The 25,820-nt window shown below is 45.3% G+C and overlaps 1 protein-coding gene and 1 pseudogene across 2 annotated transcripts in view; one reads left to right on the plus strand and one right to left on the minus strand.

Annotated features, from left to right (window-relative positions):
• Positions 1-632: 632 nt before the first annotated feature.
• On the plus strand, positions 633-12,923 carry LOC311125528 (dual specificity protein phosphatase 13B-like; annotated as a pseudogene). The gene is made up of 3 exons: positions 633-694; positions 11,369-11,573; positions 12,733-12,923. The product of its transcript is annotated as a dual specificity protein phosphatase 13B-like (transcript).
• Positions 12,924-20,522: 7,599 nt separating this feature from the next.
• LOC311125529 (histone acetyltransferase KAT6B-like) overlaps positions 20,523-25,820 on the minus strand; it is a gene marked incomplete at its 5' end in the record, with an annotated part of 31,741 nt that continues 26,443 nt past the window's right edge. The window contains one exon of the mRNA XM_084199564.1: positions 20,523-25,723. Coding sequence (XP_084055690.1) covers positions 21,993-25,723 — 3,731 coding nt within the window. The remainder of the gene's footprint in view (positions 25,724-25,820) is intronic.

The following is a 25,820-nucleotide window of genomic DNA, read 5'->3' on the forward strand; positions in this document are numbered from 1 at the left end:
TTAAAAAAATGCCAATGTCTGACTCCAATAGCAGACAAAGTAGGAGGTCTACCACCAACAGGAGTTTCAGACCCCCACCGTCACCAACACCATCACAATCACTAGCACCACCCAGACATGCCCCGGGGCAGCAGCACAAACAGACTTTTGAGGGGCTCTGAGAGGCTGACGTGGACCAAACCAGGGACCCGTGACCATATGGACGAGGCCCAGCCCAGGGACCCGTGGCCATAAGGACGAGGCCCAGCCCAGGGACCCGTGGCCATAAGGACGAGGCCCAAACCAGGGACCCGTGACCATATGGACGAGGCCCAGCCCAGGGACCCGTGGCCATAAGGACGAGGCCCAGCCCAGGGACCCGTGGCCATATGGACGAGGCCCAGCCCAGGGACCCGTGGCCATAAGGACGAGGCCCAGCCCAGGGACCCGTGGCCATAAGGACGAGGCCCAGCCCAGGGACCCGTGGACATAAGGACGAGGCCCAGCCCAGGGACCCGTGGCCATAAGGACGAGGCCCAGCCCAGGGACCCGTGGACATAAGGACGAGGCCCAGCCCAGGGACCCGTGGACATAAGGACGAGGCCCAGCCCAGGGACCCGTGGCCATAAGGACGAGGCCCAGCCCAGGGACCCATGGCCATAAGGACGAGGCCCAGCCCAGGGACCCGTGGCCATAAGGACGAGGCCCAGCCCAGGTACCCGTGGCCATAAGGACGAGGCCCAGCCCAGGGACCCGTGGCCATAAGGACGAGGCCCAGCCCAGGATCTACGTAGGAGACATACTGTATGCGCCACTTAGCAGATGTTTATATATTTTTTAGTACGTACTTTACATGTGATCTTTTGAACCCATGACCTTGGCACAGCCCAGGAGGACCATCCTCTCATCACGTTGACTGAGGCTCACCCATTATTAACAATGTATGAAGTTGACAAGCCCAGTAGTGACATCTACTGTCACGAGAATGTGGGTTCAAGTCCCGCAGGGGATCCCATGCAAATACTAAAATGTGCTTTATGCACTCGCTGTACTGTAAGTCACAACAATAAAAGTGTCTGCTACACAGAAAAACCTCCAGTGTTAAATCAACACTGTGTTAAATTGAACACCGGCCCAGTGTCTATTCGGGTACACACTTTTCAGTGTTAAATTAACACACTGCTTAGTGTAAATCCTTATTTGCATATTTCCCAGAGTACAATTCACCAGAAAGGAAAGGCAGAGTTACCACCCATGACTGTATTTGTTAGTGATAGAGACATGGTTGTTGCGGTCTCTTTTAAAAAAAAAATGTTGTGGCCTTCACCAAGTGAGATCCTAAATGAATATATTAACATTAAAATTACATTATTTATCACAATACAAAGTATTTAATAAGGTCTTATTCTGAGGGCCTAGTTTTACCATAATACATTGGCCTGAAACTCATGGTTTTCAGGCCTGCAAGTCACATTATGCTGGCTTGCAAAGTGATGTGTAATTCCTATTGGAATCCAGCCAGAGTGGGGATATCCAACATTTGGAATTTCTATTCACCCGGAACATGTATTCAGAATGACTGCCAGGGTTGGGAAGACCAAAATATGAGACTAACTAAACTGGAACAACCGTTTCAGTAATGGGTGCAAATAAGTCCAAGTAATAGATTGGATTAGTTTAGACAAATGTATGTTATTTACAGTCCCTTCAGAAAGTATTCACACCCCTTTACTTTTTCCACATTTTGTTGTGCTACAGCCTCAATTTAAAACTGATAACCCAGAATGTCAAAGTGGGATTATATTTTTCGATAAAAAAAACAACAACTAATTAATTAAAAATGAAAAGCTGAAATGTCTTGTGTCAATACGTATTCAACTCCTTTGTTTTACGGCAACCCTAAAGAAGTTCAGGAGTAAAGATTTGCTTAACAAGTCACATAAGCTGCATGGACTCACTCTGTGTGCAATTATAGTGTTTAACATGATTTTTTGAATGACTACCTCATCTCTGTACCCCACACAATTAATTATCTGTAAGGTCCCTCGAAAAAACAACATCATACAAACGACAACATCATAAAAACATCCACAACATCATACAAACGACAACATCATAAAAACATCCACAACATCATACAAACGACAACATCATAAAAACATCCACAACATCATACAAACGACAACATCATAAAAACATCCACAACATCATACAAACAACAACATCATACAAACATCCACAACATCATACAAACGACAACATCATACAAACATCCACAACATCATACAAACGACAACATCATAAAAACATCCACAACATCATACAAACGACAACATCATACAAACATCCACAACATCACCCCTGCCCAGACCCCCCCCTACCATCTCCAGCACCCGTATCACTCCCCACCACATGGCCTCAAACTGCACCATTTTGTTTCTCTCCGTAGCCCACGCACTTTCAACATTTAGTTAATAAAGCACTTGACTTTTCCATTGTGTTAACGAGGGAGGATTGGTTTATTTTCCAGTTTTGAAGTATACGTTTTAAAAAAATGATGATTGACGAGAAAAGTATCGTCCAACACATCGTGTATCTCATTGCACCCTCACACACCATGTCTTGAGATATGCAGACAGACGGATTAAAAGTACATTTAAATTGTAATACTTCTGACAGCCAACTTTCTAACTCCGCCCATAACTTTTGGACATTATAACATTCCCAGAAAGCATGGATTATTGAGTCATTATTAGTTTTACACTTCAGACACGTTGTGCTGTAGAACTTGTGAATTTTATCTCTTGTATATCAAATTCTATACATTAGTTTATACTGGATTAAGCGTACATTTTCATTAACTGTAATGTTGTTAGTTATGTTCCAACATTCCCTCCATCTTCTGCCAATATCAGTTCTTTTTACGTCTTGGTTCCAATAGTTTATATTTTTTTCTAAGAGATTGTCAGTTGGATAGGCTCTCTGCAAGGTTTGGTATATCTTATCTATCATATGAACATCCTTTTCTGACTCAAATAGGATTCCCTCTAGATTGCTCAGATGTCCAAAAGATTTCAATTAGAAATATTGTGATATAAAACTTTTAAGTTGAATATATTTTGAAAATATCTACATTAGTCAATTCAAAATGGCTTTTTAAAGCTGTCATGGAAATAAATGTATTTCCTATTACCGCGTAATTTACCGGTGCCCTTATTTTTTTCATGTGGACCAATTTATCGGTGAATTCTGAAAAGCTATCCAAGGAATGTTCCATAAGGTTGTGTTTTTAGGGAGTGATATGGTTTCTTGTAGAATACGTTTCATTTTCTTCCATATTGTTACAGTATTCTTTTTAAAATAACATGTTTATTATTTTCCAGTAGGAAAAGAAGACAGAGATAGAAACATTGACATTCATTGGAGTGTTGAATGGGACGGCACATTGAGGACAAAACAAAACTTAACTCACACATACAAAAATACATATAAGAAGACAGCATATAGTCATTACAAGCAGTGTAGTTAAACCAAAAATAAATATTGAGTGGAGTACAGTGCAGAGTAGCAGCAGATCATCAACCCAGTTATGGGGAATAGACCATTCATCCAGTATTGGCTGTCATATTTGGTAAAACATTGGACTTCTATTGGAGGTATTGTATCGAATCTTTTCCATATGCATTACATTCCCTTAGTCCCGTAACCACATTCCCAGGTAGTCTGCAATTTCCAAAATTGCAATATGAGCCTTTTGGCTAATAGAGTACAATAGAGAGACAGCCTTCCCTTCCTGGTTATTCCCATCAACTGTACCAAACAGAGCGATCAATGGGTCTGGGGCCATAACTCTATCAAAGGCTTTAGATAAGTAATAACTAATGAGAGCCCTGTAAGCATGTAACAACTTAGGACACAATGAGTGGGTCAAAGTCCCCTCATCCTGCTTGCACCTCTCACACAGTGGTGAGGTGTCTGGGAATATTTTATGAAGTTTAACTTTGGAGGAACGTAACCTGTGCATCACTTTACACTGAACAAGGTTGTGTCTGGCGTTCACTTAACTGTGTGGATTATATTCCTGAGAGCTTCAACCCGGTCCTCATCTGAGATTTCTGAACCAATGTTCCTGCTCCCAAGCCCTTTTTAATAGTGTCTGTGGATACCTCTATGTGGGCCTGTTAGCACATCATAAAGTCTAGACACCGACCCTATTTGAATGGGGTTTGACAAGGATAAGGCTATCCAATGTAGGATTATTTGGCTTAATGCCGTACTGTGGGATATGTGTCCTTAAGAAATTCCTGATTTGGAGGTATCTGAAAAAAAATGTGTTGCTGGCATGTTAAACTTACCCTGTAAATTGTTGAAATGAAGCTAAATGACCATCAATGTATAAGTTATTGATTGTTGTGAGCCCCTTCTCCCTCCACTGTGAAAACACCATATCATCCAATGCAGGGTGGAAAGCATGATTCAGACAAATTGGGCTGTCAATGTTCACAGATCGTATTGTTAGGTTCTGAACAAACTGAGTAAAAACTAAAATGGACAACTAGGAAAAAGATCAAACCAAGTTTATTCACCCACTGGGTCATACAGCTGCAAAGACAAGGCATGATCACACAATCACATATATCTATAACCTTCTAATAGGCCTGGTCAACTCCTTACACATCTAGACAACCAATACATCTCTGTTGCTAGGCAGAAATTTAATTGGTTCCTCTCACTGGTGTACTCACAGCCCTGCCAGTTACTGAAACCTTTGCGGGCGTGGAAAGTATGTAATAATAATAATAATAATAATAATAATAATATTATTTGTGTGAGATAGTACTGCAACAGGAGAGACATTGTGGTGGGCCTCTCTGGCCCCCCTCCCAGAGGTTTCTTCTCACTTCATCTGTTGATTTGACCTCGAGACGCATTCCTCCCTCCTCCCTATTTTCCGCAGCCGGCCTGCCTTAGAGACTAACAATTGCCCTTCACCTCTCTCCTCAGAAACATGGAACAGAATATGAAGCTTCTGCTCTCCGTAACTTTCCATATTCCTAGTTCCCATCTACCCTTCATTGACCCCAACATTACATTTACATTTGTCATTTAGCAGACGCTCTTATCCAGAGCGACTTACAAATTGGTTCATTCACCTTATGATAGCCAGTGGGACAACCACTTTACAATATATCACATTTTATTATTATTATTTTATTGTTTGGGGGGGGGGGGGGGGGGGTAGAAGGATTACTTTTATCCTATCCCAGGTATTCCTTAAAGAGGTGGGGTTTCAAGTGTCTCCGGAAGGTGGTGAGTGACTCCGCTGTCCTGGCGTCGTGAGGGAGCTTGTTCCACCATTGGGGTGCCAACATATACATTCCTTATACATGTAAAGTAAAAAATGCGTAACATGAATCAGTACATTTCAAGCTAGAGTCAAAAAGTATGTTAAGAAAATACCTAATTTGTTTCCAGATCCTAAGAGTGTGACAAATGACTGGGTTAGAGTCATAAGTGTCATTTTTCCACATATGCTGGTTTCCACAGATTAGCAGCCCAATAATACAGTTTAAAGTGAGGAAGGCCAAACCCCTCCTCTATCTTGTACTTGCATAAATGCTTCTTTCAAATTCTAGCTGCCTTGTTATCCCATAAGAATGGAATTACTATTGAATCCAGTTTCTTAAAACAGCTTTGTGGTATGAAATTGGGTAGACGTTATAGTGTTCTTAACTATGAAATTATGAATGTTCTTAGGTTTGTTTATTGACAATAGACATGTACAAAGAAGACCAGGGAGGTTTTCCAATGCCTTGCAAAGAATGGCAAATCTAATACAACACATTACTGAGTTCCGCTCTCCATATTTTCAAGCATAGTGGTGGCTTCATCATGTTATGGGTGTGCTTGTAGTCGTTAAGGACTGGGGAGTTTTTCAGGATAAAAAAATTAATGGAATGGAGCTAAGCACAGGCAAAATCCAAAAGGAAAACCTGGTTCAATCTGCTTTCCACCAAACACTGGGAGATGAATTCACCTTTCAGCAGGATAATAACCTAAAACACAAGGCCAAATCTACACTGGAGTTGCTTACCAAGAAAACAGTGAATGTTCCTGAGTGGCCGAGTTACAGTTTTGACTTAAATCTACTTGGAAATCTATGGCAAGACCTGAAAATGGTTGTCTAGCAATGATCAACAACCAACTTGACAGAGCTTTAAGAAATTAAAAAATTATAATGTGCAAATATTGCTCAATCCAGGTGTGGAAAGCACTTAGAGACTTACCCAGAAAGACTCACAGCTGTAATCGCTGCCAAAGGTGCTTCTACAAGTATTCTCAGGGGTGAGAATACTTATGTAAATTAGATATTGCTGTATTTCATTTTCAATAAACGTGTAAATATTGCTAAAAACCTGTTTTCACTTTTTCATTATGGGGTATTGTGTTTAGATGAGTGAGAAAAAAGTATATTTAATCCACGTTGAAGTCAGGCTGTAACACAACAAAATGTGACAAGATTAATTAATCAATGTACATGCAAAAACATAGATATTGAAACCAACAATTATAAAAATCTACCTGCAATAGAGTATCCTGGGAAATATGATAATGATGGGCGTGGTTTTGGGATCAGTGGCCGTAGTGCGGAGGAGCGAGGTCGGGTGAGGTTGTGTTTTCTCTAGCAGGAGGTAAGCTTGGCTTCTTATATGGTGTTGAGTAAAGCTTAAACCATGTATTTAGATTGTAGGTAGGTATTGTAGTTAGGTATTGTAGGTAGGTAGGTAGGTAGTTATTGTAGGTTATTGTAGGTAATTATTGTATTCGGCTGAGCCCGGCGAAGCACGAGGCTAGCTAACCCACTACCTGGACCAATAAAGCTAGCTAGCTAGCGGGAAGCTACTGGTAACTTTTAGCAACTGTGGATAGTTGTTTCCAATGTTATTTCACGCTTAAGAGTACCTGTAATTAAGCCAGCTAGCTACCTACCATTCAGCTGTTTTTCTAACCTCATTATCTGAAGCATTAACGTTAGGTAGTTAGTAGCTACTGTACTTAATTACAGCTACTGATTGCAGAAGACCAATGTATTCTTGTCTGCCACCCAGACAGCTGGCGTCGGGTAAGTTTGGCTTTATACATAGCTTGGGCTTTGTCGAGTAAGGCTTAAAATATGTATTTAGATTGTAGTTAGGTATTGTAGGTAGGCATCGTGGGTTGTTGTGGGTAGTTATTGTATGTAATTATTGTAGGTTAGTATTGTATTCAGCGGTGCCGGGTGTAGCACAAAGCTAGCTAGCTAGCTAGCTAACTCACCTCCTGGACTAGCTGGCGAGTAGCTATTAGCAACAGTAGCAACTAAATACAATATCCTTTTAGCCAGCTACATTTGTTCGCAGCGACGCCGTTTTTCAAACAAAGTCATCACCGCAGCCATTGCTAGCTAGCCAACGCTACCAGCTAGCAGTACTATAGCAACTAAATACACTATAATTTTAGCCAGCTACATTCGTTCGCAGCGACGCCGTTTTTCAAACAAAGTCAACACAGCAGCCATTGCTAGCTAGCCAACACTACCAGCTAGCTGTACTGTAGCAGCTAAATACAATATATTTGTGCTAGCTAGCCAACGTTTAATTATTGCTGCGTTATGAAAGGAACTAGACAAGGACACGAATTATCTGTTTAGTGTGTTAACACACTATTGGTAGTTTGTTGTAACCAAGTATTGGTGCTAAACTGTGTGTTATTGGATGCTAGCATGCTAGTTAGCTATGGCCTCATAGTTAGCTAGCTGAATAAAGTAAGTTGAGTCTATTCCTTGAAACATTGAACCGCTGTAGTTTACAACAATTCTAATTTCTAAAGTGGAAGTTGGGAGAGTTTTATTCGGGTGGTTCAGTGAAACAATTATAGTTTCTGAGGTGGAAGCTGGGAGAGTTATATTTGGGAGTTTTGGTGAGGGAGGCCCTGCTCTCTCCTTTCCCATATGTTTAGTTCATTTCATTCCGATCTCCTCTGCATTATTGTAGCCATCTGCTACAGCCTGTCAACTATGCCTCTGCCTATCCCTGTTCTCTCCTCTCCGCACAGGCTACACAAACGCCTCACACCGCGTGGCTGCTGCCTCTCTAACCTGGTGGTCCCTGCACGCACCACACACCTGGAGTTCCAGGTCTCAGGCAGCCTCTGAAACTGCCGTTCTGCTGCCAACAAGGCTGCCTTCATCCCAGCCTATGCTACCCTCCAGTCCCTCGACTTCCTGGCGCTGACGGAAACATGGATTACCACTGAAAACACTGCTACTCCTACTGCTCTCTCCTCGTCTGACCATGTGTTCTCGCATACCCCGAGAGCATCTGGTCAGAGGGGTGGTGGCACAGGAATCCTCATCTCTCCCAAGTGGACATTCTCAATTTTTCCCCTAACCCATCTGTCTATCTCCTCATTTGAATTCCATGCTGTCACAGTCACTAGCCCATTTAAGCTTAATATCCTTGTCATCTATCGCCCTCCAGGTTCCCTTGGAGAGTTCATCAATGAGCTTGACGCCTTGATAAGTTCCTTTCCTGAGGATGGCTCACCCCTCACAGTTTTGGGGGATTTCAACCTCCCTACGTCTACATTTGACTCATTTCTCTCTCCCTCCTTCTTTCCACTCCTCTCCTCTTTTGACCTCACCCTCTCACCGTCCCCCCCTACTCACAAGGCAGGCAATACGCTTGACCTCATCTTTACTAGATGCTGCTCTTCTACTAATCTCACTGCAACTCCCCTCCATGTCTCCGACCACTACTTTGTATCCTTTTCTCTCTCGCTCTCCTCCTACACTACTCACTCTGCCCCTACACAGATGGTAATGCGCCGCCGCAACCTTCGCTCTCTCTCTCCCACTACTCTCTCCTCTGCCATCCTATCATCTCTTCCCGCTGAGCGGAAATGGAAGAAAACTAGACTCCCTGCGGACCTGGCATCTTTTCACTCCCTCCTCTCTACATTTTCTTCATCTGTTTCTGCTGCTAAGGCCACTTTCTACCACTCTAAATTCCAAGCATCTGCCTCTAACCCTAGGAAGCTCTTTGCCACATTCTCCTCCCTGCTGAATCCTCCTCCCCCCCCCCCTCCTCCTCCCTCTCTGTGGATGACTTCGTCAACCACTTTGAAAAGAAGGTTGACGACATCCGATCCTCGTTTGTTAAGTCTAATGACACTGCTGGTCCTGCTCACACTGCCCTACCCTATGCTTTGACTTCTTTCTCCCCTCTCTCTCCAGATAAAATATTGCGACTTGTGACTGCAGGCCGCCCAACAACCTGCCCGCTTGACCCCATCCCCTCCTCTCTTCTCCAGACCATCTCCGGTGACCTTCTCCCCTACCTCACCTCGCTGATCAACTCATCCTTGACCGCTGGCTATGTCCCTTCCATCTTCAAGAGAGCGAGAGTTGCACCCCTTCTCAAAAAACCAACACTCGATCCCTCTGATGTCAACAACTACAGACCAGTATCCCTTCTTTCTTTTCTTTCCAAAACTATTGAGCGTGCCGTCTTTAGCCAACTCTCTTGCTATCTCTCTCAGAATGACCTTCTTGATCCTAACCAGTCAGGTTTCAGGACTGGTCATTCAACTGACTGCTCTTCTCTGTGTCACGGAGGCTCTCCGCACTGCTAAAGCTAACTCTCTCTCCTCTGCTCTTGTCCTTCTAGACCTGTCTGCTGCCTTTGATACTGTGAACCATCAGATCCTCCTCTCCACCCTCTCCGAGCTGGGCATCTCCGGCGCGGCTCACTCTTGGATTGCGTCCTACCTGACCGGTCGCTCCTACCAAGTGGCGTGGTGAGAAGCTGTGTCTCACCACTGGTGTCCCCCAGGGCTCAGTTCTAGGCCCTCTCCTATTCTCGCTATACACCAAGTCACTTGGCTCTGTCATATCCTCACATGGCCTCTCCTATCATTGCTACGCTGACGATACACAACTAATCTTCTCCTTTCCCCCTTCTGATAACCAGGTGGCGAATCGCATCTCTGCATGTCTGGCAGACATATCAGTATGGATGACGGATCACCACCTCAAGCTGAACCTTGGCAAGACGGAGCTGCTCTTCCTCCCGGGGAAGGACTGCCCATTCCATGATCTCGCCATCACGGTTGACAACTCCGTTGTGTCCTCCTCCCAGAGTGCGAAGAGCCTTGGCGTGACCCTGGACAACACCCTGTCGTTCTCCGCTAACATCAAGGCGGTGACCCGATCCTGCAGGTTCATGCTCTACAACATTCGGAGAGTACGACCCTGCCTTACACAGGAAGCGGCACAGGTCCTAATCCAGGCACTTGTCATCTCCCGTCTGGATTACTGCAACTCGCTGTTGGCTGGGCTCCCTGCCTGTGCCATTAAACCTCTACAACTCATCCAGAATGCCGCAGCCCGTCTGGTGTTCAACCTTCCCAAGTTCTCTCACGTCACCCCGCTCCTCCGCACACTCCACTGGCTTCCAGTTGAAGCTCGCATCTGTTACAAGACCATGGTGCTTGCCTATGGAGCTGTGAGGGGAACGGCACCTCCGTACGTAACGAGGGCATTGCGTTCATCCACCTCTGGCCTGCTGGCTCCCCTTCCTCTGCGGAAGCATAGTCCCGCTCAGCCCAGTCAAAACTGTTCGCTGCTCTGGCACCCCAATGGTGGAACAAGCTCCCTCACGACGCCAGGACAGCGGAGTCACTCACCACCTTCCGGAGACATTTGAAACCCCACCTCTTTAAGGAATACCTGGGATAGGATAAAGTAATCCTTCTACCCCCCCCCCCCCCCCCCTCTTAAATTTTTTATTTGTAAAGTGGTTATCCCACTGGTTATAGGGTGAATGCACCAATTTGTAAGTCGCTCTGGATAAGAGCGTCTGCTAAATGACGTAAATGTAAATGTAAATGTTAACACTGGTTATTAACAACAACGCTGGGGCTCTTTTAAACCAATTAATGTTAATCTAACACTTACACTAGAAATGTTACACTGAAAAATCAACACTAGATACATTTGCTGTGTAAGGAGTGATGTGAGTCGAGGGGGCATGAGTTGATGGTTTGAACCAGAGATTAAAATACCTCTTTTACAGGGTTGGGGTCAATTCCAATTCAGTCAATTCAGGAAGTAAACTGAAATAGAAATGGAATTTCAGGTTACTTCATGAATCGACTGAATTGAAATGGAATTGGAATTTCAGTATACTTCCTGAATTGACTGAATAGAAATGGAATTCAGTCAATTCAGGAAGTAAACTTAAATTCCAATGTTCCTCAATGCTTTCCCTTTACTTCCTGACCCGAATTGACTGAACTTGAATTGAAATGGACCACAACCCTGACCTCTTATAGTTTTGTGTGTCGTTAGGTATGCAGCCAAAGATGAAAGAGGACACTCCAGGCTCATCACATCATCCACGTCCTGAACGCAGCGGATGGGAAGTTTAATGTGAACACGGGGACCAGCTACTACAGGGACACTACAATCACCATGGACTGGAGGCATTCCACATGGCCTCCTCTGACCTCAACGCCGCCTTCTGCTCTGCAGACCGCCCTGAGCTCGCCCAACGGTACGCGATCAATCAATCAATCAAATCCGTTTACATCATCAGCTGTCACAGTGTTTTACAGTTACCTGACCTAAGAAGCTTTTTACTGAAACAGAAGGCTTTACATTTACTCTATATGCTATGTATCATTTTGTCTAACATTACCATTGAAATTACATTGTGAATTAATTATATTCAAACATCATTCGTCTGTCAGTTCTAACTCCCGTTCCATTCCATTAGCAGATAAAACGCAAATCATAAAGCTGCCGAAACATAATAATCAAGCTAATATCGTACCCCACAGTAACCTCCTCATAAACCGGGGACACTGGGCAGGAAAATTGGTTTTAACATGGATTGCCCTGGTAATTTGTAAGCAACACTTTCATTGGACACGGAAATTACACCATTATGTTTGTGGCCTTGTGCTGTAACAGAGCTGCTACTTCCTGTCCCCGTTATGCAGAGTGATCCAATATCTGACCTGCCAGTAATTAGATGACGGCTGTCTCCCAAATGGCACCCTGTCGCCCATTCCAATTCCACCATGGGACCCTAGTAAATAGCAGTGCACCGTGTAGGGAATAGGTTGATATTTGGGACGCGCTCGATGCCTCCCCTCCCCTCTTCCTTCACGTGCCGGCTGGCTGATCGGACTAGTGCTCCACAGTGCGTAGCGAGGCCTTGAGTAATCCCTGGCAGAAACACAGCCTGGAAGACAGTTCAATTACCCGCTCCTATGGGCCCTAAGCCCCAACGTAGGATAAGAGAAACCACGGATTACCGTGTGTAGAAACATTTGTTGCAACATTGTTGAAAGAAAACTTTTGGGGAGGAAAGCTATTTAAAAAGTACTCCATTTTGCTGAAATTAAGCCTACAGGTCTGTAATGCAGAGTTTGACACAAATGACACAATATGAACTGAACAACAAGTAGTCCATGAGGTGTTCTTCTACTGCGTAAATGGGACACTTTAAATGAGACCCCTGTTGCCAGGGATTTTTGGGTGAGCTGACACCACTTAGGTAGGGAATGAAATTATTTTTACCTACGTAAGTAAGTATTACACATGTAATGGAATTACCTTTGTACCCGTCTTCTTCTTCTGAATATAACTGAATGAGAGCTGACTACTAAGTGTGCCTACCTTTCTTAGCTCGCCCCCAGCCCTGGCAGGTAAGGTGTTGGTCCACTGTGCAATGGGTCTGAGTCGTCCCTCCAGTCTGATCCTGGCCTACCTGATGATCGATGAGAACCTGTCCCTGGTGGATCCCATTAAGGCTGCCAACAGAAACATCTGTTCCGATGCTGGATTCCTGGAGCGGCGCCGAGACCCGGACAGCCAAGTCCACTACCTGGCTAGATGACAATGAGGGCATCTATAGGCACTTTTGATTTACTGTAGACTGGTGCACTAGTAGGAGACAACTGTATACTCATAGTATAGACTGGTACACTAGTAGGAGTCAACTGTATACTCATAGTATAGACTGGTGCACTAGTAGGAGACAACTGTATACTCATAGTGTAGACTGGTGCACTAGTAGGAGACAACTGTATTCTCATAGTATAGACTGGTGTACTAGTAGGAGTCAACTGTATATTCATAGTATAGACTGGTGCACTAGTAGGAGTCAACTGTATACTCAGTGTAGACTGGTACACTAGTAGGAGTCAACTGTATACTCATAGTGTAGACTGGTGCACTAGTAGGAGTCAACTGTATACTCATAGTGTAGACTGGTACACTAGTAGGAGACAACTGGATACTCATAGTATAGACTGGTGCACTAGTAGGAGACAACTGTATACTCATAGTATAGACTGGTACACTAGTAGGAGACAACTGTATACTCATAGTGTAGACTGGTACACTAGTAGGAGACAACTGTATACTCATAGTATAGACTGGTACACTAGTAGGAGACAACTGTATACTCATAGTGTAGACTGGTACACTAGTAGGAGACAACTGTATACTCATAGTATAGACTGGTACACTAGTAGGAGACAACTGTATACTCATAGTGTAGACTGGTACACTAGTAGGAGTCAACTGTATACTCATAGTATAGACTGGTACACTAGTAGGAGACAACTGTATACTCATAGTATAGACTGGTACACTAGTAGGAGACAACTGTATACTCATAGTATAGACTGGTGCACTAGTAGGAGTCAACTGTATACTCATAGTATAGACTGGTGCACTAGTAGGAGACAACTGGATACTCATAGTATAGACTGGTACACTAGTAGGAGACAACTGTATACTCATAGTATAGACTGGTGCACTAGTAGGAGTCAACTGTATACTCATTCTGTACACCAGGGCTGCCCAACCCTCTTCCTGGAGATCTATTGTCCTGTAGGTTTTCAGTCCAACCCTAATTTAGCGTATCTGATTCAGCTAGTTAAGGTCTTGCTGAGCAGCTAATAAGTAGAATCAGGTGTGTTAAATTAGGGTTGGACTGAAAACCCACTGGACGGTAGCTCTCCAGGAAGAGGGTTGGGCAGCACTGCTCTCGATGGTTGAGCTGTTTTATTCTTTAGTACAAAGATATTTGTTAGAAATAAAATCAACACATTCAGATTTTATCATTCAAAGACTTGTGTGAGATAACTGTTGCTTCACAATGAGAAGAAACACGTCTACATTCAGAGACAACGCATAAACCCATGGTAAAGTAAGTACTGAACACTCGTTCGTTACCAGCAATGCCCTTCTTACTACAACAACCAGCATTACAAATGACAGATTGCGAAGAGCACCAAATGCTAACGATGACAGTATGAAGAACAAGTCCTCTAATTAGCTTCAATTAGCAGAATCACATCTGGAGGGGTAGTTATGTTCTCTCCACCACCTGCTGTTAATGTGCTACAACAGCAGGTCCCTGGCCTCCACCACTGCTCTGCCATCAGAGAGAAACACAGCCCAGAACCACCCACCCTGCCTGGGCCAAAGGATTCTCAGCTTCTCCCCAACACTGGATGTCTACGCCAACTGTACCCAGTGGTGGACTGGGACCAGAAATCGTCCCTGGCATTTCTAACACACTGCCCCCTTTTTTCCCCCTTGAGGCCGCAACACCCGACTACTTTTCCCCAGAGGCTCCCATCATTAGCCAAATAATTATAATTTTTGCAACGAACAACCCAAGTTAGACAGGGCCACTGGGCTAAAATGGAACAGCCCATCTGGCATTTGACCGAAACGCAAGATGGCCAGTCCGCGCCCGACTGTACCATCTGGTCACCGTCCTTAGCTCTGGAAAGGACAGGGGAAATGAATAATGACTCCTGGTATAAATGTGAAAGACGATTGCTGTTCGTTATCACAACACGTCTGGTCTCTCCTACAAAAGAGCCCTAACATCTTATATTCTTGTGGTTCTATGTTTGCTTGATAGAAATATATCAATACAGACCAATGGATAACAACAGACAGAACAACATGTAGGTGACATTGATGTGTCTTGCATGCATACGTTTATCCAGAAATAACATTACACTTATTTCAGTCACTTTATCTCCCTGAATAATGTGTCTAAACTGTTAAAAATCTACACGGAAGCTGTTAAAACGTAAATATCTCACAGTTAGAGGGATGATTTACCGTGACAGAAATATGCCAACTGTGGTTCAAAGCGTGTATACAGATGATTCGGGGTCAAACTGTGAAGAAACTGAGCCAATCTTAAGAGATGCTCTCCAGAGCATCGTACCGTAGAGAGAGAGAGAGAAACGCTCGCTGTCATAATAAAAATAATTGGATATCACAGGTCTAATGATTTCACTGTCAGAATGAATGATGTGAAGACAGAAGAGGAAATTGATGGTGTAAAACTGAAATCTGACATGTTATAATGCTTCACTCAGCTCCTTTCAACACCGCAATCATATCATCCTTAAATCAGTTCTGTGGCTCGCATTGAGGAGCCTTTAAAAAGGATCAGTAAACGTAACATGCATATCATCATATACAGTCGGAAGTTTACATACACTTAGGTTGGAGTCATTAAAACTAGTTTTTCAACCACTCCACACATTTCTTGTTAACAAACTATAGTTATGGCAAGTCGGTTAGGACATTTACTTTGTGCATGATACAAGTAATTTTTCCAACAATTGTTTACAGGACAGATTATTTCACTTATAATTCACTGTATCACAATTCCAGTGGGTCAGAAGTTTACATACACTAAGTTGACTGTGCCTTTAAACAGCTTGGAAAATTCCAGAAAATGTCATGGCTTTAGAAGCTTCTGATAGGCGAATTGACATAATTTGAGTCAATTGGAGGTGTACCTGTGGATGTATTTCAAGGCCTACCTTCAAACTCAGTGCCTCTGTGCTTGACATCATGGGAAAATCAAATGAAATCAGCAAAGACCTCAGAAAAAAAATGGTAGACCTCCACAAGTCTGGTTCATCCTTGGGAGCAATTTCCAAACGCCTTAAGGTACCACGTTCATCTGTACAAACAATAGTACGCAAGTATAAACACCATGGGACCACGCAGCCGTCATACCGCTCAGGAAGGAGACGCATTTTGTCTCCTAGAGATGAACGTACTTTGGTGCGAAAAGTGCAAATCAATCCCAGAACAACAGCAAAGGACCTTGTGAAGATGCTGGAGGAAACAGGTACAAAAGTATCTATATCCACAGTAAAACGAGACCTATATCAACATAACCTGAAATGCCGCTCAGCAAGGAAGAAGCCACTGCTATAAAACCACCATAAAAATGCCAGACTATGGTTTGCAACTGCACATGGGGACAAAGATCATACTTTTTGGAGAAATGTCCTCTGGTCTGATGAAACAAAAATAGAACTGTTTGGCCATAATGACCATCGTTATGTTTGGAGGAAAAAGGGGTGGGCTTGCAAGCCGAAGAACACCATCCCAACCGTGAAGCACGGGGGTGGCAGCATCATGCTGAGGTGGTGCTTTGCTGCAGGAGGGACTGGTGCACTTCTAAAAATAGATGGCATCATGAGGAAGGAAATGTATGTGGATATATTGAAGCAACATCTCAAGACATCAGTCAGAAAGTTAAAGCTTGGTAACAAATGGGACTTCCTATTGGACAATGACCCCAAGCATACTTCCAAAGTTGTGCCAAAATGGCTTAAGGACAACAAAGTCAAGGTATTGGTGGCCATCACAAAGCCCTGACCTCAATCCTATAGAAAATGTGTGGGCAGAACTGAAAAAGCGTGTGCGAACAAGGAGGCCTACAAACCTGACTCAGTTACACCAGCTCTGTCAGGAGGAATGGGCCAAAATTCACCCAACTTATTGTGGGAAGCTTGTGGAAGGCTACCCGAAACGTTTGACCCAAGTTAAACAATTTAAAGGCAATGCTACCAAATACTAATTAAGTGTATGTAAACTTCTGATCCACTGGGAATGTAATGAAAGAAATAAAAGCTGAAATAAATCACTCTACTATTATTCTGACATTTCACACTCTTAAAATAAAGTGATGATCCTAACTGACCTAAGACAGGGAATTTTTACTAGGATTAAATGTCAGGAATTGTGAAAAACTGAGTTTAAATGTATTTGGCTAAGGTGTATGTAAACTTCCGACTTCAACTGTAACTGAGAACTCAAGCCTTGTACCATTTTATACAGAAAATCCTCCTTTCCCTATCTTAACACATTTCAAAGATTTTATCCTAGAAACACCCACCAAAGTTCCATATTTGTTTGACTATATAACCTGTGAGATATAGGCCTACTGCTTCTTATAGAATGATGCACAGAGTCCCACGGCCCTTGCTTTAAGACTGTGATATGTAAACTGACAGAATTCCAACAGACCCTGTTCACTTGAGTGCGATATGTCTTTAGGGTGGATGAGCATAGCACAGCTTCCTTCTGCCAGCAGCAGAGATTAACGTTACCAGCTCTGTTCAGGATGGCACCATATTCCCTTATATAGTGCGCTACTTTTGACCAGGAATAGGGTGCCATTTGGGACAAACCCTATGACTGAGGAGGTTTTTCCCTACAGGCAAGTTACTCAGCCACTAAGGTCAGGGAGCTTTTCTGCCTGCCACATACTAGTCCTAAAAATATCCTCTCCATTTCATGCCTGTCCTGTCACTGGCCAGTTATACAATCTGTGTCCCTGACCGACTCCACTCCAGTCAGGCTCCCAGAATTAAAACTTCAAACACATTTTTCTATTTGTTTCCTAGAACTGTTTGACAACATGTTAAACAGGACACACACACACACACAGGACAGGCTACACTGTGCCATTATAGGTCCTACGTTAGAACACTTCAGTTGAATCTCTTGGTAAGTTGTTCTTTGTCCAGAATTCTAATTCTAACATTTGCCAATGCATGTTAGGATTTAAATAATGCCTAAAATGCACATCAACAAAAATGTGCCCTAGTTACCGGTCTTACTACATTGCCTATTTGGCAGGTTGGAGGGAAATTGCGGCAAATCAAAAAATATATATAGATTTTTTTCCCCTCAAGGGAATGGATCCTGTGTGAAAGCAAGAAGCTATTGTGAGAAACATGGCGTCTCAACAGCTCCAAGAGGCGAGTGACTGTGAAGAAGTTTATTCCTAAGACACCTGGAGGCTATGAGCTGGAGAAAAGCCTTAAAAGGAAAACGCCACCCCAAAACTATCTTCTGGTATTAGTTTCATTAGTCCATTGTCGACATAGTCCCAAAATGTTTTGCTTGTCAGAAATCAAGTTTTCAAGCTCAGTAACTTTCAAAATACAGAAATCATCCCGTATGATGCATTTTGTATGTCAACCGTGGACTAATGAAACCAAAACCAAAATATAGTTTTTGGGGAGGAGTTTTCCTTTAACCGTGACTGTGTGGCGCACACACTGGCATCAAGCAAGTCTGGCCCAATGTCTGGATTGGAGACAAGTACGTGTTCTGTAACAGATCAAATTCAACATTTGAACCCATTGCAACGAAGAATCACATATGTGCGTTTTGAAAATTCTGTATCGTCAAATATTTATTTTTTGGAATGCGTCTACAACATCAAGGGTGTCATTATTGAAATATGTCATCACACTTTATTTTTCAATTATACTCGTTTTTGATTTCATCCATCTTTTCCATACTTTCATTTATTAAGTCCATCAACATTTTATAATGGTTCATCGTCTGTAGGATTAATTTATAAAAGCCGCGTTATTTACCTAGCTTGAGTGCCAGTCTGTCTGTGCTGTCATGTCAACTCCTTGTCACTCATTGTAAATGCCAAATGTTAGGTTTGACAATTCCACAAGGAGTTTACAAGAGAGAAGAAACAGACTGGTACCCAGTTTATTATTTACCTTCTGTTCCTGGTAAACATGTGTACAGTATTATATCTGGGTATTACTGTAATACATAAGTTACTTAGATGTATTAGTTAGTATACCTTTTTTGTCTCCTACCTGAAGTACATATCACTGTAAATCTTTAGCCTGGTCCCCAATCTGGGTTTGTGCTCTTGTCAATTCCAAAACATTTGTCAATTTGACAATGAGTGACAAGGAGTTGGCATGACAGCACCAATAGACAGGCTCTCAGGTTAGTAAATCCTAACTTTGACAGAGCCAAAGACAAATCATATCTGAAGAAGCTGGGCATGACAATGTGGAAACAGGAGCGCTCTACTGCAGTGACATGGTCTCCTATGGGGTCGTTGACGGAGGATACTCCAACCTTTTGACAGTACTTCTCTGCAGCACAGTTCATCAACCAAACCCTCAGCTTACCTTTGAGTAAGTTAGTTTTAGACATTGTATTAGAACTTATTTTATTATAACTTTTAATTGCTTATAAAGGCTTTATAAATTATTATTATAAATACTTATGAATTGTAATGTTTATAAACGCTTCCAAATGTTTATTACTGGTTTAGAAATGAAACATATGTATGAATACTTGTAGGTTATGAATGCTTAATCATTAAAGTGATTATACAGTGGTAGCTTACCATGCATCCTAATAAACACCTTTAATCTTGTATTATAAAGAGTATTCTTATTATTCTGTATTTCCTGATAAGCTCCTGGTCCACCGTGTGACGGGGAGAAGCAGGTCAGCCACCCTGTTCCTGGTCCACCGTGTGACGGGGAGAATCAGGTCAGCCACCCTGTTCCTGGTCCACCGTGTGACGGGGAGAAGCAGGTCAGCCACCCTGTTCCTGGTCCACCGTGTGACGGGGAGAAGCAGGTCAGCCACCCTGTTCCTGGCCAACCCGGTGATCTGTAAGAACATGACGGTGGTGGATGCCATTAAACCACGTGAAGCAACACAGCATCCCCCGACTGCGGCTTCCCGAAACAGCTGGACACCTACCTCTCAGAACAGAGGAACAGAGGAACATGAGGTAGAAGAAAATAAAGGAAAAATAGGAGGATGAAAAGAAAGATAAATGTGATCGATGCACCCCGAGAAAAGGAAACGCATTTAAATTTGGATCATTTGGTTCCACAAGAAATTAGAAAATAAACAAAGTCTTACAAGTAGGTTTCCTAGTACTTCAAAAATACTGCCAGTCAGTCTGTAGAGTACTGTTCTAGAGTAGTGTGTAGTACTATTGTAGAGTACTTATATATATATATTAGCAGAGTACTATTGTAGAGTAGAGCAGGGATTCCATAACTTTCGGCCCCCATTCGAGCATTGGGGAACATCCCGCATGCGCACGCCTCGTCGACTGTTCATGACCCCCTGCCGACTCCTGGGGCGTCGCCCACAGTTTGGGAACCAGTGGAGTAGAGTACCGTTGTAGAATCAAGTACTCCAATTGTACTCTAAAATGTAAGATTTAAACTAAACACTGAAGTTTTATTGGAGATAAAGAGGACATTGCCTTGGACTTCTGTCGTTGTACTTTTTTTTTTTTAAACTTCAAAACTCCCAATTAATCTGAAGTTCAGTCAGTCGGAAGTCAAAGGAGCAGAATCGTGTGCATGGTCAATCATAATTTATTTTATGCTAAAATGTACAGCATTTATAAGTGACTGACAAAGGAGAAAAGTCATAAATACAAGAGTGTCATTCTGTCCAATTGTTTGTGCACACAGCCAGGTCTCCGCCTGTAACTGTCCCTGCCAGCCGTTCTGTACAGGTACAAAGGCTACAAAAGAGCAATATTAACAAAAACACAAGTACAAGTTGCTTTTTACATGCAATCTGTTAGCTTAGATTGGTCTATTCACATCCTCTCTTCTCCTACACTTTGTAAAATATAAATCCAACATTTTATCAAGATAGAAAACAAATCTACAGATGGAATGAAAATGTAACTTTTTAAAGAAATTGTAAAATATCAACTTTGGACTAAATTTATATTTCTTTATTATTAATAATAATCATGATCTTATTTATTTTGTTGTTTTTTTCCCCCCAACATTTTTCGACATTGGTACACCTCTTTGAAATGTTTTAAAATCAGAGTGAGGGTAACAATACGCTTATTTATCTTGACAGAAGTCTTCTGCATTATAAAACAGAAAGCTGCCTCAAGGAAATCTGTTACAAAAGACTTCAGAACTATACATAAACGGCAATAAAACCTCTCAAACATACAGAAGAACAGGATTAAAGAAGTTGACACTTTTTTACATTATTATTAGAATTAACAAAATATAGTTTATTCTTTCTCCCCCCCTTTGTAAGCGAGGGAACCTAATAAAGGCCAAAATGTCTTTAAGATGTCTTTGCTATTAAGCACAACACCTGTACAGTACTACTCAATGCACTGTTACTAATGGAGACCAGAGACTGAAGCATGCTAATTGTCACTTTACAAAATAAGTACAATAATTTAAATATACAAAAGGCATGAGTATAGTACGAACTAATTGTCAGCACTGTTAGACAGGTACACTGAACAGGTTGCAGGAATATCCAATAGTTTAAGTCTGTTTGTAGCAGGCACATTTGATGGCTTCGTTTGAGGCTGCTACACAACTGCACTCACTCCCTTCCGCCCTCTCTCTCTCCCGGTGATGAAATCTCTCTCCCGTCTCCCCCGTCTCCCCACCTCCGCCTGCCCTAAGGAGTGATCAGGGAAACTAATACTAATTAAATAAATGTTCATCTTTATGAAGTAAGGCTTCCCATCTGTTAGGAACAAAAATACTTTGACATAGATAGATAGTAGCTTTTTGTAGAAAGTTTGCTTGTTGATCAAACTTTATGCATTCTTTCCAAGTGCTGGTTTTTAAGTAGCTATAAACAAAATAACAACAAACAAACAAACAAACAAAAACATTATCAACAACCAAAAAGGCCAAATGTGTGCATCAGGGACTAATTGTAATAATAATTAATAATGCACATTTGTGTGATTTAAACATCCAGTCAGATTGATTCAGTCTGACGGTAGTTACCGTTTCGTTAACTGTTAGTTAACGGTTAGGTTAGTAACCGTGGGTTACCGTCTGATGAAAGGCCCTTTGAGTGTCTGCTTGGACAGGGGTCCGGTGTTGGTCATGTATCCATGGTGACCACCTGAAGAGTACATCATATTGCCGTGGGGCGGAGCCTGCATGGGTTGCTGGGTGTATGGCTGTGTTCCCATCATGCCAATCTGCATAGAGGCGTACTGGGCCCCGGGTGACTGGTTCATGTAGGCCGCAGCCATCTGATGACCGTTGCCGTGGTAACCACCGTTGGCCGCCATCATGGCGGCGCTCTGGGTGGTGACGCGGTAGCCGTTCATGGCGTGGTTGATGGCGGCGGCGGCGGCGGGCATGTTCACAGCGCGGTTGTAGGGGGCCGGCATGATGTTGACCGTGCCCAAGTTCATGCCCCTGGGCACGGCTGCCAGCGTCCGGGACGAGGGGGCCTGCATGGTGACTGTCTGGGGGGCCCCGTGGGCATGGCTGTACATCTGCTGCTGGTGGGGGGAGTGACCAGGGGCTGCTGACTTGGAGCGCATGGAGATGTGTGTGGGGTCCTTGGGTCCCCCGGGGGCCATTTGAGCCTGTAGAGTCCTCTGGGAGGGGGTGATGTTGGGGATGCCCATGTCGTTGCGCTGCAGCATCATCTGAGGGGAGCTAAGGGGGTGGGAGGAAGGCGGAGGGGGGGTCATGGTGGCCTGCACCTGGACCTGGGAGCCCCCAGGGTGAGGAGAGACCCCGTGGGGGTGGGGGTGGCCTCCGGGGTGGGGGGACTGGGACACCAGGCCAGAGTGCTGAGAGTGAGATGACAGGGAGGCACTGTTTGTATAGGATGTGATGGGGTGGGAGTGGGGGTGGGAGGCTGAGTGGGGGTGAGAGGCTGAGTGGGGGTGAGAGGCTGAGTGGGGGTGAGAGGCTGAGTGGGGGTGAGAGGCTGAGTGGGGGTGAGAGGCTGAGTGGGGGTGAGAGGCTGAGTGGGGGTGAGAGGCTGAGTGGGGGTGAGAGGCTGAGTGGGGGTGAGAGGCTGAGTGGGGGTGAGAGGCTGAGTGGGAGTGGTTGAAAGGCAGAGAGTGAGGGTGGTCCATAAGGGTGTTGGTCAGCTGCTGCAGTTTGGCCAGGCTGAAGGTGGCCGAGGGCTGGGAGTAATGACCGCTGCTATAGCCCTCCTGGTTCATCCTCTCGTAGAAGCTGCTCAGGTTGGCGTTGCCTGAATCTGGGCTGTCGGCTAGCTGCATGGGTACTGTGAAGTTGGTGGGCATGACACACTGTGGCATGGTCTGCTGCTGACAGCGGCTGTGCTGGCTGGTGCCGTGTTGACTGTGAAGGGTGTGTTGACTGTGCTGGCTGAGCTGATTATGACGTACACTATGTAGCTGGCTGTGTGCAGGGTGCGGGTGTGTGTACGGGCTGTGTTGCGTCAGCTGGCTGTGTGCAGGGTGCGGGTGTGTGTACGGGCTGTGTTGCGTCAGCTGGCTGTGTGCAGGGTGCGGGTGTGTGTACGGGCTGTGTTGCGTTAGCTGGCTGTGTTGACCGTGTGGAGTGATAGTGTGCCTAGTATGGCCGTGGGGATTGTGTGTGATTGTATGGCTGTGACTGTGTTGACTGTGTTGACTGTGACTGTGTTGACTGTTACTCGGTGGTCTCTCCACCACCACACAGCCCTGTGGTGACTTGACGTTGCAGTGCTGCGGGGAGCTCAGGCTATTCTGTTGAATCATGCCACAGCTGCCAGGGTTGACGCCCGCCATTTGCTGGCTGACGGCACAGCTGCTCTGTGCCAGGCCGCTGGGGGGGAGGGCGCCGTAGGAGCAGCTGTTCTGAGAGGGACCCCCGGCCCCGCCGCAGATGCTGCCCCCCAGCGTGGAGTCGTAGGAGCTGGGGTTCTCGTAGTTCTCTGTGGTGCTCTCGATGGAGCCCAGGTCACTGAAGCCACTGTCCACAACCTGCTGGGACGAGTGGTCCGACACTGATGGCACGTCCATCATGGGGCTGGTTGCCATGTTGTGGAGGGAGGAGGGGACAGAGATGGAGGCGTGGTCAGGACTGATCTGGGTGTAGCCTCCTCCACTGCTGCTACCTCCGCTACTCTCCAGGATGGACACAGCCGGGCTGCTGACTGAGCGCACCGACTGGCTGGGGTGGGAGTGGGCCGAGGACAGGGGGCTGCTGTGGTCCGACTGGGGGCAGCCTTCGTCCAGCGAAGTTAGGGTGTGAGGGGGACTCTGTGGGGCCACGTGGTGGGTGTAAGTCTGCAGGCTCCGGCACGCCTCCTGGGTCTCTCTCTCCATATAGTCCTGGTGGAACACCGAGCTGGCGCTATCCCTCAGTGTCTCTGGGTCGTGCTCCGTCTCCTGGGTGAGGCTCTGTACGGCCTGTGCCGTCTCCTGGTCCACATCAGACTCAGGGTAAACCGGAGGATCAATCTCCTCTCCGTCTCTTAGCACGACAGCAGGACTCAGCACTCCAAGCCTCTCTCTAGCCCTCTCTGTCTGCGGTGGCTGGTGAGGAGCCTCCTGACTGCTGCTCTCTGACTCAGAGTCAATGGGGTGGTCAGAGTCTACTGCTACTGCTGAGGTTGTTGGTGCCTGTTCCTGGATACGGTCACTTCTCTCTTCTGCAGTGTTGGCAGGCTGCTCCTTCTCATGTCTATAGGCCACAACTACAGACTCCTCCTCCTGACGTTGTTCAGAATCCTCACGGTTTGGATGTAAAAAAGCCGGGGTGGTGTAGGCCTCAGTTTTACAAGGCTCTTTACAAGGCCCTGGCTCCAGCTGCTGCATGTCTCGGTGTTTCTCAGCCTCTGCTGTCGACTCAACGTGACTCTCGTCTTCACCGTCTGCATCCAGGTGTGTGGCCTCCTCCTCCTCCTCCTCGGCTGATCGTTCAGTGCTGTTGTCCAGCTCTTTGGATGGAGACAGAGACGGGGATGAAGGGGCCCCGTGCTCCCTGTCCTGTGGGTCATCCTCTGGTGGCTCTGGCGTCTCCTGGCTGCTGTCACGACTGGGGGATCCAGCGGGGGAGCTGGCTCTAGAGGTCGCGGGGGAGACGGCTCTCGAGGTCGCGGGGGAGACGGCTCTCGAGGTCGCGGGGGAGACGGCTCTCGAGGTCGCGGGGGAGACGGCTCTCGAGGTCGCGGGGGAGACGGCTCTCGAGGTCGCGGGGGAGACGGCTCTAGAGGTCACGGGGGAGACGGCTCTAGAGGTCACGGGGGAGACGGCTCTAGAGGTCACGGGTGAGACGGCTCTAGAGGTCACGGGGGAGACGGCTCTAGAGGTCACGGGGGAGACGGCTCTAGAGGTCACGGGGGAGACGGCTCTAGAGGTCACGGGGGAGACGGCTCTAGAGGTCACGGGGGAGATGGCTCTAGAGGTCACAGGGGAGGCTACCAGAGAGCAGGCCATGGGAGAAGCCACTGGAGACACCCCAGGGGAGCGCTCTTCCTCTATTGGACTGTGGGGCTCTGAGAGCTTCGAGGCTAGCTCCTTGTCTATCTCCCGACTGGCCAGGCCTCTGCTGGGCTCTGACCCTGCCTCCATAATGGGAGAGGCCTGGTCCAGCTCCTCCTTGGGCTCCTCGGCCTGGATGTGCTGCTCCTCGGCCTCCAGCGGCGTCTCCGGGGGTGTGTACAGGTTCAGCTTGAAGCCCATCTTCCTCTCCTTCTTCAGCCGCCATTTTGGAGGCCCCCGTTTCACTCCTTTGGGCCAGCCCTTCTTGCGCTTTACTGCTCGAGGTCTGCCCGGTTTCTTCACTAGCACACCGGCCCCTACAATGTAGAAAGAGAAAAGGTCATTAGTGATTTGAGAAAATTGGTGTCGAATGATGTTCACATTTTAAAATGTATACTGTCAGTATACTTAGTG

This window comes from Coregonus lavaretus, assembly GCF_964263955.1.
Source record: "Coregonus lavaretus genome assembly, contig: HAP1_SCAFFOLD_1759, whole genome shotgun sequence".
NCBI lineage: Eukaryota > Metazoa > Chordata > Actinopteri > Salmoniformes > Salmonidae > Coregonus > Coregonus lavaretus.